At 37.0% G+C, this 14,723-nt stretch overlaps 1 protein-coding gene across 8 annotated transcripts in view; it reads left to right on the forward strand.

Moving 5' to 3' along the window:
* LOC133582976 (transcriptional enhancer factor TEF-5-like) overlaps window positions 1-14,723 on the forward strand; it is a 111,033-nt gene that overhangs the window by 38,841 nt on the left and 57,469 nt on the right. For all 8 annotated transcript variants that reach the window (XM_061937092.1, XM_061937098.1, XM_061937113.1 and 5 more), the window contains exon 3: window positions 12,340-12,591. In XM_061937092.1, coding sequence (XP_061793076.1) covers window positions 12,585-12,591 — 7 coding nt within the window. In that variant the 5' untranslated portion in view covers window positions 12,340-12,584. The remainder of the gene's footprint in view (window positions 1-12,339; window positions 12,592-14,723) is intronic.

Below are 14,723 nucleotides of genomic sequence, written 5' to 3' on the forward strand. Positions count from 1 at the left end.
AAAATGTGAACGTGTTAGCATGTAAGCTAATGCTAATGACGCTAGCTTGATTACATTACGATAGCAGGTAGAAATATGCATGAAAACACTCCTACAGACATCACACATGGGACACTTTAGTGGGTAAGAATAGTTGTAGTTATATTGTAAAACTTACAAACATTGCTTAGTGTGATGAATGAAGAATCCACACGAGTAGAAACGCTGTGGACGGCTACAAGGTGGATCAACACCTGTACTTCCGATTTAAAGCGAAGTTTTGCACGTTTTGGACATTTTGGGCATCCCGGGACTTGTGCGGCCGGCGGTGGGGACTTGTGGGACTCGAACCTGGGTAGGTATTTTGGACAAAATTGGGACTCTTGCCGACTTTTCTCACTTGTCTCCCCCCCCTTCCCGGTGGGATTTGGCTTGGCACGTTAAAGTAATAAAGGGCCATAGCACAAACAATAATGCTGTGTTGTTGCATGTGTTTAGTGTTTGATGAAAACTATTTGCATCGTTGCCGTCAGTGAAAAAATATCCACAAAATAGCTGCACCGTTTTATAAGCCGCAGGGTTCAAATGGCAGGAAAAAAGTAGCGACTTACAGTCTGTCATTTAGTCCAGTGTGTCTCACCAATTATTTGTTTGCATCATCACTCTTTAATTGCCCAAATTGCCATTTAAAAAAAAAACTTACATAGCTTATATTTGATTAAAAAAAATACTTTAACTTGCATTTTAAATTTGACTTAGTATAAAATATCAAAGTGTACCAGTGCAAAGATTAATAATCATTTCAGAAACAGTACTTTTTTCATCCACAAGCTCAAAAAGGTGTTTTGGTACGTGATGCAACTGTGGAGTAGATTTAGAGCAAACACTTCAACAACAAGTGGGATTCAAAAATATTTGGATATGAAAATGTTTTTGACTTAATCTAGTTGGTCAGTTTATTCAGCCAGTCTGGACCTGCACCTGCCAGTCCGCATTGTGGGCACACATTCTTCCACACAAGAACCACGGCCCACAGGGCACATAGTCTGCTGCGGGGCTGACAGAATGGTCCGGAACTTTACCGCCTAAAGTTGCGTCCCTAGTAGATATGGTAATAAAGTCCAGTAGCGTTGGAAAGGGTTAATAAAGATTGCTGTCCTGTTCCTCTGACGCACTTTCGCAAAGTCCTGCCATGGAATCCCTTTGTGGTCCACCAGCAGCTTGCCTCCATGTGAGCCAGCATTAGAAGGACTGGACCGGACTGGACACGGTCCTCCCTGGTCAGGAGAACAGTGCATGGCTGAGACAAGAAGTCCAGAGTCATGTGACCATGGTATCGGCATGAAAAGGTGCAAAAAGAGGGAGCGACTGTGAATGAACGTGAACACTATTTACATTCCTCTGGCACATTGGAATGTAGTTGATGTTGCTCTGGGCGTCCCGTGGCCTGCGTCCCAGAAAGTGGCGGGAACCTGTGGGAGTTTTTCTGTCAAAGGTTCCTGTTTGGATCTGTGTCATTTACTCAATAATAATAATAATAATAATAGATTTTATTTGTAAAAAGCACTTTACATTGAGCAAACAACCTCAAAGTGCTACAGTGTATTAAAAATAAATAAAAAGATAATACAATAAAAAAAAAAAAAACTACAACAGCCTAATAGCTAGAACTAGTATGCATATATCTAAAAAAAGTTTTTTTGTTTTTTTTTTAAAGAAGGGTTTTTAAGCCTTTTTTAAATGCATTCACAGTCTGTGGTGCCCTCAGGTGGTCAGGGAGAGCGTTCCACAGACTGGGAGCGGCGGAGCAGAAAGCTCTGGTCTCCCGTGGTTCGGAGCTTTGTCCTCGGAGGTTGGAGGAGGTTAGCCTGTCCGGAGCGGAGGTGTGGTGTGGAGGATTTGGGGGTGAGCAGTTCTTTGAGGTAGAGGGGGGCATTACCATGGAGGCACTGGTGGGTTACAACTTAGCCAACGACAACTTTGTTCTCCTGCTGTCTGAAGGAGTTAGTTTCTGTCACTTCTTGTCGCCATTTGCCAAATCACATTAAGATTCAAGATTTTCAAGATTCAAAATGCCGTTTATAGTCCATTCTTCAACATGTACACGACGTATAAGAACTGAAATTACATTTTCGCCACTAAGTCACAGTAAGTCAGATTTACTGATGGACTAATTGTTGACTCCTTGGATGAACTAACTCTCCTTTAAAATGTCAGATCAAGTCATGTTTGATGGTCTCACAACATGTACCAGGTGATGGTGTTAAAAGTCATGTTTGACGGTCTCACAACATGTACCAGGTGATGGTGTTAAAAGTCATGTTTGATGGTCTCACAACATGTACCAGGTGATGGTGTTAAAAGTCATGTTTGATGGTCTCACAACATGTACCAGGTGATGGTGTTAAAAGCCATGTTTGATGGTCTCACAACATGTACCAGGTGATGGTGTTAAAAGTCATGTTTGATGGTCTCACAACATGTACCAGGTGATGGTGTTAAAAGTCATGTTTGATGGTCTCACAACATGTACCAGGTGATGGTGTTAAAAGCCATGTTTGATGGTCTCACAACATGTACCAGGTGATGGTGTTAAAAGTCATGTTTGATGGTCTCACAACATGTAGCAGGTGATGGTGTTAAAAGTCATGTTTGATGGTCTCACAACATGTACCAGGTGATGGTGTTAAAAGTCATGCTAACTCTACTGTTTAAAGTCATTGTATTTGAGTCAAACTAACTCTCCTGCTAGGTGGGAAGTGGTCTCAGGTCAGTGTCCTGTGGTCAGACGTGTGCTAGCATGGTGGTGACTTAAGGGGTCACACTGTGGTGACTTAAGGGGTCACACTGGTGACTTAGGGGGTCACACTGTGGTGACTTAAGAGGTCACACTGTGGTGACTTAAGGGGTCACACTGTGGTGACTTAAGAGGTCACACTGGTGACTTAAGAGGTCACACTGTGGTGACTTAAGGGGTCACACTGTGGTGACTTCAGAGGTCACACTGTGGTGACTTAAGAGGTCACACTGTGGTGACTTAAGGGGTCACACTGGTGACTTAAGAGGTCACACTGTGGTGACTTAAGGGGTCACACTGTGGTGACTTAAGAGGTCACACTGGTGACTTAAGAGGTCACACTGGTGACTTTAGAGGTCACACTGTGGTGACTTAAGAGGTCACACTGTGGTGACTTAAGAGGTCACACTGTGGTGACTTAAGGGGTCACACTGTAGTGACTTAAGGGGTCACACTGTGTTGACTTAAGGGGTCACACTGTGGTGACTTAAGGGGTCACACTGGTGACTTAAGAGGTCACACTGTGGTGACTTAAGGGGTCACACTGGTGACTTAGGGGGTCACACTGTGGTGACTTAAGAGGTCACACTGTGGTGACTTAAGGGGTCACACTGTGGTGACTTAAGAGGTCACACTGGTGACTTAAGAGGTCACACTGTGGTGACTTAAGGGGTCACACTGTGGTGACTTAAGAGGTCACACTGTGGTGACTTAAGGGGTCACACTGGTGACTTAAGAGGTCACACTGTGGTGACTTAAGAGGTCACACTGTGGTGACTTAAGAGGTCACACTGGTGACTTAAGAGGTCACACTGGTGACTTTAGAGGTCACACTGTGGTGACTTAAGAGGTCACACTGTGGTGACTTAAGAGGTCACACTGTGGTGACTTAAGGGGTCACACTGTGGTGACTTAAGAGGTCACACTGTGGTGACTTAAGGGGTCACACTGGTGACTTAAGGGGTCACACTGTGGTGACTTAAGAGGTCACACTGTGGTGACTTAAGAGGATACACTGTGGTGACTTAAGAGGTCACACTGTGGTGACTTAAGAGGTCACACTGTGGTGACTTAAGAGGTCACACTGTGGTGACTTAAGAGGTCACACTGTGGTGATTTTAGAGGTCACACTGTAGTGACTTAAGAGGTCACACTGTGGTGACTTAAGAGGTCACACTGTGGTGACTTAAGAGGTCATGGTCCACAGAGGACCACATCCCACTCCCACCTCCCAAAGAGTGTGCTGATGGTGCATTCCTGCTCACACAACTCTTCTGTTTTCCAAACCTCAAAGTGGAAGCCAACTTTCGACAACAACACCCCCCTCCCCCTCCCCCCCTCTAACACACCAACCATCGCGCTGGCCGAACCACCACCACCACCACCACCCACTCCTCCCATGCACGCTCTCCTGTCCTTATTTGGGTGGAGACGTGGTGGGTGGGGGAGGTGTTAGTGGGGAGACTTTGACACAGGAGGAGAGAGAGTCAGCAGACCTTCTTAATAAGGACATGTCTGGAACTCAACTCACCATGCTGACCCCTTCTTCCCTTCTTCCCTCCCTTCTTCCCTCCCTTCTTCCCTTCCTCCCTTCTTCCCTTCCTCCCTTCTCCCTTCTTCCCTTCTTCTCTTCTCTTCTTTCCTTCTTCCCTTCTTCCCTTCCTCCCTTCTCCCTTCTTCCCTTCTCCCTTCTCCCTTCTTCCCTTCTCCCCTTCTCCCCTTCTTCCCTTCTCCCTTCTTCCTTCTCCTTTCTCCCTTCTCCCTTCTCCCTTCTTCCCTTCTTCCCTTCCTCCCTTCTTTCCTTCTTCCCTTCTCCCTTCTTCCCTTCTTCCCTTCTCCCTTTTTTCCTTCCTCCCTTCCTCCCTTCTTCCCTTCTTCCCTTCTTCCCTTCCTCCCTTCTCCCTTCTTCCCTTCCTCCCTTCTCCCTTCTTCCCTTCTTCCCTTCTTCCCTCCTCCCTTCTCCCTTCTTCCCTTCTTCCCTTCTCCCTTCTTCCTTTCTTTCCTTCTTCCCTTCCTCCCTTCTTCCCTTCCACTCTTCCTCCCTTGTTCTCTTCTTCCCTTCCTCCCTTCTTCCCTTCTTCCCTTCTCCCTTCTTCCCTTCCTCCCTTCTTCCCTTCCTCCCTTCCGCTCTTCCTCCCTTCTTGTCTTCTTCCCTTCTGCTGTGATTCAGAGGTCACACTCCATCTCAGTTATGGTCACTCGTGACAGCGGATACATTTCATGATATCATTACAACATTTCCTTTTTTACGTACACACTGATGGACAATGTACTCGGCTTTTGATATCATAAGTCGGGGGGTGTCTACATTTCATTATTTACATTTGATCATTTACAATCCGAAGAGGTATTATGTGGAAGGGAGGGTGTTAGTTTAGGGTTGTAGTTGCCTGGAGGTGTTCTTTTAGTGCGGTTTTGAAGGAGGATAGAGATGCCCTTTATTTTACACCTGTTGGGAGTGCATTCCATATTGATGTTGCATAGAAAGAGAATGAGTTAAGACCTTTGTTAGTTCGGAATCTGGGTTTAACGTGGTTAGTGTTAGTGGTATTATGCTGTTTGTTACTTATGTATGTTATGTTGCAGCTATTTAAAATAGTTTTGTCATTTTGTTCTGGCCTGAAATAAATTGGCCCTTTGAAACATATCTTTGTCTTTGTGCGTTGTATGTAGACCACATTGTTTGTGTGTTGTATGTAGAGCACATTGTTTGTGTGTTGTATGTAGACCACATTGTTTGTGTGTTGTATGTAGACCACATTGTTTGTGTGTTGTATGTAGAGCACATTGTTTGTGTGTTGTATGTAGACCACATTGTTTGTGTGTTGTATGTAGAGCACATTGTTTAGCAGAGTTCAGTGATGCAAATGCATGTCAAGTTGATCAACACATTGTATTATTCTGCAGTGCAATAACAGTACTGACATGAAGGCTAAAAGGGCATTAATGGGAGCTTTAAAAACAAAAAGTAGAAGAAGTAACTAAATAGTTACTTTTCACAGTAACGCATTACTTTTTGGTGTAAGTAACTGAGTTAGTAACTGAATTACTTTTGAAATAAAGTAACTAGTAACTGTAACTAGTTACTGGTTTTCAGTAACTAACCCAACACTGCTCATAAGTTAATAAAATCATTAGTCAGTGAAATCATAAGTTAATAAAATCATAAGTCAGTAAAATCATAAGTTAATAAAATCATAAGTCAGTGAAATCATAAGTTACTAAAATCATAAGTGAAATCATAAGTCAGTAAAATCATAAGTTAATAAAATCATAAGTCAGTGAAATCATAAGTCAGTAAACTCATAAGTTAATAAAATCATAAGTCAGTGAAATCATAAGTTAATAAAATCATAAGTCCGTGAAATCATAAGTTAATAAAATCATAAGTCAGTAAAATCATAAGTTAATAAAATCATAAGTCAGTAAAATCATAAGTTAATAAAATCATAAATCAGTGAAATCATAAGTTAATAAAATCATAAGTCAGTAAAATCATAAGTAAATAAAATCATAAGTCAGTAAAATCATAAGTTAATAAAATCATAAGTCAGTGAAATCATAAGATAATAAAATCATAAGTCAGTGAAATCACAAGTTAATACAATCATAAGTCAGTGAAATCATAAGTCAGTAAACTCATAAGTTAATAAAATCATAAGTCAGTGAAATCATAAGTTAATACAATCATAAGTCAGTGAAATCATAAGAAAATAAAATCATAAGTCAGTGAAATCATAAGTTAATAAAATCATAAGTCAGTGAAATCATAAGTTAATAAAATCATAAGTCAGCGTTTTATTCTACCAACAAATGTTTGGAACATATGTTGACATAGGGGTGTCCAAACTTTATCACCAAGGGCTACATCCAAAAATGTCCAAGTATGCGGGGGCCTTTGTGATGTATTTTTATTTAGAAAAATAAAGTATATCACTTCTATATTTAAAGACAAACTTTGGTGTCAGCTTTGTGTTATAGGTGACAAGATGCACTATTATTAATTATTACAGCTGTCTAAAAGACATCATGTAATAGATCACCAGCGTCACAATGTAAACAAACGCCATGGGTGGATCTACACCTGACATCCACTGTAATGATACCAAGTACAAGAGTGTGTCTAGTCGATACTACTTTGATTACATCGATATTTTTTATCGTCACAAATTTTATTTACATTTTAAAAAAATGTATATTATGTTTTTAAAGTCAGTAAATTTGTCCCTGGACACATGAGGACTTTGAATATGACCAATGTATGATCCTGTAACTACTTGGTATCACATCCATACCTACATGTGTGGTATCATCCAACACTAATGTCAAGTATCAAACAACGGGCCAGATCTGGTCCCCGGGCCTTGAGTTTGACAGCTGTGGTGTAACTGAAGAGAAACTAGTAGTCTGCTCCTCAGCCAGCAGTGTGAGTTACTTGCAGAGCCAGAGAGAGTGAACAGTGACACAAGTTGCAGAGTTGGCTTCTAACGACGTCACCAGAAGGTCCAACATGACACAACTGTCCTGCTAGAATTAGCATCCTGCCTGCTGGATATTTGTCATGTTGTTGTCAGATATCATGTTCACTTTAGAGTGGACTCACTCCTGCTTCAAGTCAAGAAATAAACAGACTTGACATTTGTTCATTTGACAACTAATATTATTGTTTTTACTTTTTGTTTTGTCCTGTCGAGCTATTCACACAAACACTATATTTGATGTAGATGATCATATAGTTGATGTAGATGATCATATAGTTGATGTAGATGATCATATAGTTGATGTAGATGATCATATAGTTGATGTAGATGATCATATAGTTGATGTAGATGATCATATAGTTGATGTAGATGATTATATAGTAGATGTAGATGATCATATAGTTGATGTAGATGATCATATAGTAGATGTAGATGATCATATAGTAGATGTAGATGATCATATAGTAGATGTAGATGATCATATATTTGATGTAGATGATCATATAGTTGATGTAGATGATCATATAGTTGATGTAGATGATCATATAGTTGATGTAGATGATCATATAGTTGATGTAAATGATCATATAGTAGATGTAGATGATCATATAGTTGATGTAGATGATCATATAGTAGATGTAGATGATCATATAGTAGATGTAGATGATCATATAGTTGATGTAGATGATCATATAGTTGATGTAGATGATCATATAGTTGATGTGGATGATCATATAGTTGATGTAGATGATCATATAGTAGATGTAGATGATCATATAGTAGATGTAGATGATCATATAGTAGATGTAGATGATCATATAGTAGATGTAGATGATCATATAGTTGATGTAGATGATCATATACTAGATGTAGATGATCATATAATAGATGTAGATGATCATATAGTTGATGTAGATGATCATATAGTTGATGTAGATGATCATATAGTAGATGTAGATCATATAGTTGATGTAGATGATCATATAGTAGATGTAGATGATCATATAGTAGATGTAGATGATCATATAGTAGATGTAGATGATCATATAGTTGATGTAGATGATCATATAGTAGATGTAGATGATCATATAGTTGATGTAGAGGATCATATAGTTGATGTAGATGATCATATAGTTGATGTAGATGATCATATAGTAGATGTAGATGATCATATAGTTGATGTAGATGATAATATAGTTGATGTAGATGATCATATAGTAGATGTAGATGTAGATGATAATATAGTAGATGTAGATGATCATATAGTAGATGTAGATGATCATATAGTAGATGTAGATGATCATATAGTTGATGTAGATGATCATATAGTTGATGTGGATGATCATATAGTTGATGTAGATGATCATATAGTTGATGTAGATGATCATATAGTTGATGTAGATGATCATATAGTAGATGTAGATGATCATATAGTTGATGTAGATGATCATATACTAGATGTAGATGATCATATAGTTGATGTAGATGATCATATAGTAGATGTAGATGATCATATAGTAGATGTAGATGATCATATAGTTGATGTAGATGATCATATAGTTGATGTAGATGATCATATAGTAGATGTAGATGATCATATAGTAGATGTAGATGATCATATAGTTGATGTGGATGATCATATAGTTGATGTAGATGATCATATAGTTGATGTAGATGATCATATACTAGATGTAGAGGATCATATAGTTGATGTAGATGATCATATAGTAGATGTAGATGATCATATAGTAGATGTAGATGATCATATAGTTGATGTAGATGATCATATAGTTGATGTAGATGATCATATAGTAGATGTAGATGATCATATAGTAGATGTAGATGATCATATAGTTGATGTAGATGATCATATAGTTGATGTAGATGATCATATAGTAGATGTAGATGATCATATAGTAGATGTAGATGATCACATTGTTGATGTAGATGATCATATAATAGATGTAAATGATCATATAGTAGATGTAGATGATCATATACTAGATGTAGATGATCATATAGTAGATGTAGATGATCATATAGTTGATGTAGATGATCATATAGTTGATGTAGATGATTATATAGTTGATGTAGATGATCATATAGTAGATGTAGATGATCATATCGTAGATGTAGATGATCATATAGTTGATGTAGATGATCATATAGTTGATGTAGATGATCATATACTAGATGTAGATGATCATATAGTAGATGTAGATGATCATATAATAGATGTAGATGATCATATAGTTGATGTAGATGATCATATAGTAGATGTAGATGATCATATAGTTGATGTAGATGATCATATAGTAGATGTAGATGATCATATAGTAGATGTAGATGATCATATAGTAGATGTAGATGATCATATAGTAGATGTAGATGATCATATAGTTGATGTACAAACATTTGTAGATGATCATGTTGTTGATGTAGATGATCATCTAGTTTATTAGGTAGTGTCATACATGAACATGACACAGGAAGTGAACAGGTGTGTAACATTCTTATTACAAGTACAAGAGTGTATCTAGTCGATACTACTATGATTGCATTGATATTTTTTTTATCGTCTTTTTAAAAAATTCATATAATGTTTATAAAGTCAGTAAATATGTCCCTGGACACATGAGGACTTTGAATATGACCAATGTATGATCCTGTAACTACTTGGTATCGACATGATCCATACCTAAATGTGTGGTATCATCCAAAACTAATGTCAAGTATCAAAGAAGAGAAGAATAAGTGATTATTACATTTTAACAGAAGTGTAGATAGAACATGTTAAAACAGAAAATAAGCAGATATTAACAGTAAATGAACAAGTGGATTAATAATCCATTTTTTACAGTTTGTCCCTCATAATGTGTAGAAAATAATAGGTGTATAAATGACACAATATGTTACTGCATACGTCAGCAGACTAATTAGGAGTCTCTGTTTGTTTACTTACTACTAAAAGACAAGTTGTCTAGTATGTTCAACATTTTATTTAAGGACTAAATGCCAATAATAAACATATGTTTCATGTACACTTGTTGTTACAATAAAGACAATAATGGCATTTTTTGTGCTCCCCTTTATTAAAGTATCGAAAAGTTTCAAAATACATTTTGGTACTGGTACCAAAATATTGGTACGGGTACCTTTCTGAAATGAAAGGCAAACATCACAATGAGAAGGACATTCTCCCACAAACATTCACTTCCAGTCCTCCTTGATCATCTGCACAAATGCTCAAGTAGAAAAGGATTGTGGTTCCTTCTCAGACGTCCTCTGGGAGACAACACGCAGCAGCTTGGAAAAGACTTCACATTGCAGCCATGAGTCGACCACATTGAGACACACTTCCTAGCCTGCTACACCACACACATTCTCTGAGGCCAGTCCTCATTACACTCCACTTCATGCTTGCTCTTCAGCTCATTTGGCACAGACCAGCAACTGGACAACTAATAGTCCTGTTTGCACTTTGTCTCCTTTTACGTGCTAATCAAAGACCAAAGACAAACAATACAGTATTCACATTGAACATAAACTACTAAAATACAGTATTCACATTAAACATAAACTACTAAGATACAGTATTCACATTAAACATAAACTACTAAGATACAGTATTCACATTAAACATAAACAAATAAAATACAGTATTCACATTAAACATAAACTACTAAAATACAGTATTCACAATAAACATAAACAACTAAAATACAGTATTCACATTAAACATAAACTACTAAAATACAGTATTCACATTAAACATAAACTACTAAGATATAGTACTCACATTAAATAAACAACTAAGATACATTATTCACATCAAACATAAACTACTAAGATACAGTATTTACATTAAACATAAACTTCTAAGATACAGTATTCACATCGGACATAAACTACAAAGATACATCATTCACATTAAACATAAACAACTAAGATGCAGTATTCACACTAAACATACACAACTAAAACACAGTATTCCCATTAAACATAAACAACTAAAATACAGTATTCACAATAAACATAAACAACTAAGATACAGTATTCACATTAAACATAAACTATTAAGATATAGTATTCACATTAAATAAACAACTAAAATACAGTATTCACATTAAACATAAACAACTAAGATACAGTATTCACATTAAACATAAACTGCTAAGATACAGTATTTACATTAAACATAACGTTCTAAGATACAGTATTCACATCGGACATAAACAACAAAGATCTATTATTCATAATAAACATAAACAAATAAAATACAGTATTCACATTAAACATAAACAACTAAGATACAGTATTCACATTAAATATAAATGACTAAGATACAGTATTTACATTAAACATAACCTACTAAGATACAGTATTTACATTAAACATAAACAAATAAAATACAGTATTCACATTAAACATAAACTACTAAGATACAGTATTTACATTAAACATAGCCTACTAAGATACAGTATTCACATTCAACATAAACAACTAAAATACAGTATTCACAATAAACATAAACAACTAAAATACAGTATTCACATTAGATAAACAACTAAAATACAGTATTCACATTAAACATAAACAAATAAAATACAGTATTCACATTAAACATAAAGAATGTTGTGTCTTTGCACAAAGGTGTGGATATAAAGTCCACAGTGTCAAGTTGAAACAGACGCTGTCGTCAACAGGAAGTGAACTCACGTGATGTCACACAAACAGGAAGTGACAGAACATTGTAAAATGTTTACAAATTAAAATGGAAGAAGATAAACATATTAAATCACACAAATAATAAATACATAAATAATTTAATGTTTCCTCTGCCAAGACAAAAAGTACAAAGTTTAGTGACCTGGTCTTAGACTTCCTGCTCACTGATTAGTTTGAGTCAAAGAATATAAATGAGTTAGACAAAGATGTTTGGACTTCAGTTACAGCAAGTCTAGTTCTTCTAGTTCACCTTCAGGGCTTTTATTTCTTCTCCAGTCACTTTTATGTCAACATCTTGCAAGCATGTGTTCTCTGTCCAAGTTAGTCCTCTCTTCTTCTTCTTCTTCTTCACAGCCCTCCTCCATCTTTGACGTCGGGGCTCGGGGTCGGGCCCAGGGGGAGCCGCCACCATTGCGTCCAACGAGTGGAGCGCCAACGGTAGCCCAGAAGATGGGCTGGACGGGGACAGCGAGGACAAGGCCATCGACGGGGACGCGGAGGGCGTGTGGAGCCCCGACATCGAGCAGAGCTTCCAGGAGGCTCTTGCCATTTATCCACCCTGCGGCCGCAGGAAGATCATCCTGTCGGACGAGGGCAAGATGTACGGTAAGAGTCTTGCTCAGCACCTGATCCTGGACCAGGTGCTGGTCTGAGTCAGAACCACACGCTATGGGAACATCTAAAACAGCAGGATGATGTTAATGTGAGGTTGTCAAAAATACACTAAACTTTTATATTTTATATGTAAGTTCAACATATTGACTTTTACATACTTCTCATGAGATTACTACTTGTTTTATTAATCAGTCCAACAAAATAATACACAACAATAATACAATTCCAATTCCAAAATCAAACAAGAACAGCAACCAACAGAGTAACATGACACAAAACAATCCAAAAGTAGTAATAATATCAACAAAAGTATCAATATTCATAAGAATTCCAACATAGCAGTGATTAGAAATGTCCTGCAGTCGACAGTGTTTTAGCTACTTCTAAATCACTAATCCTGGTCTCCATGGCGACAAATAAAGTATGTTTCTTACAAGTAGCATTATCACTGGAGTAGGAGGAATAGCTAAACATGCTTCACTAGGAGGATACAATAGCTCACCGACGTCACAATGTAAACAAATGCCATGGGTGGATCTACACCTGACATCCACTGTAATGATACCAAGTACAGGAGTTGATACTACTATGATTACCTCAATATTTTTGGCATCACAACATCGTTTAAAAAAAATTCATATTATGTTTATAAAGTCAGTAAATACGTCCCTGGACACATGAGGACTTTGAATATGACCAATGTATGATCCTGTAACTACTTGGTATCGGATCGATACCTAAATGTGTGGTATCATCCAAAGCTAATGTCAAGTATCGAAGAAGAGAAGAATAAGTGATTATTACATTTTAACAGAAGTGTAGATAGAACATGTTCAAACAGAAAATAAGCAGATATTAACAGTAAATGAACAAGTACCTTAATAATCAATTTTGTACAGTTTGTCCCTCATAATGTGTACAAAATAATAGGTGTATAAATGACACTATGTTACTGCATATGTCAGCAGACTAATTAGGAGTCTTTGTTTGTTTACTTACTACTAAAAGACAAGTTGTCTAGTATGTTCACTATTTTATTTAAGGACTAAATGATAATAATAAACATATGTTTCATGTACACTAACATTTGTTGTTACAATAAAGACAATAATGACATTTTTTGGGCTCCCGTTTATTTAGAAAAGTATTGAAATACATTTTGGTACCGGTACCAAAATATTGGTATGGGGACAACCATATATATATACTGTGTTGGGTTAGTTACTGAAAACCAGTAACTAGTTACAGTTACTAGTTACTTCATTTCAAAAGTAACTCAGTTACTTACACCAAAAAGTAATGTGTTACTGTGAAAAGTAACTATTTAGTTACTTCTTTTTTTCTTCTTTATTTTTTAAAGCTCCCATTAATGCCCTTGTATATATATATATATATATATATATATATATATATATATATATATATATATATATATATATATATATATATATATATATATATATATATTTATATATATATATATATATATATATATATATTTACATGATTGTGTTTTCAAAGTGTGCAGTTTTTTCTACTAAAATATATACTTTTGCCGAAGCTGACAGCAATTATTCATGTTTACATTTATTCTGAAGGGCAACTCTGCTTTTCTATAAAAATGTTTCGGTTGGCAAACCAATTTCAAGCACCAATTATGTTCCTAGATGGAGGTTGTATAAGATGTTTGGCACTGACTACTATCAAAACAAGACTGGATGGATTCTTATCTTCTCCCTGGAGAACAAACTCCAGGCTCTTGTGTGTTCCGTACAGTATTTTGCTGTTTGGATGTCCTTGTTTGGAACTACGACACCCTAGCCTCTCTCTAGTTCTTTAGAGGTTTGGACCACGCCTCTCTGTAGTTCTTTAGAGGTCTGGACCACACCTCTCTCTAGTTCTTTAGAGGTCTGGACCACACCTCTCTCTAGTTCTTTAGAGGTCTGGACCGCACCTCTCTCTAGTTCTTTAGAGGTCTGGACCACACCTCTCTCTAGTTCTTTAGAGGTCTGGACCACATCTCTCTCCAGTTCTTTAGAGGTCTGGACCACACCTCTCTCTAGTTCTTTAGAGGTCTGGACCGCACCTCTCTCTAGTTCTTTAGAGGTCTGGACCACATCTCT

Source organism: Nerophis lumbriciformis, linkage group LG03, assembly GCF_033978685.3.
Source record: "Nerophis lumbriciformis linkage group LG03, RoL_Nlum_v2.1, whole genome shotgun sequence".
Taxonomy (NCBI): Eukaryota; Metazoa; Chordata; class Actinopteri; order Syngnathiformes; family Syngnathidae; genus Nerophis; species Nerophis lumbriciformis.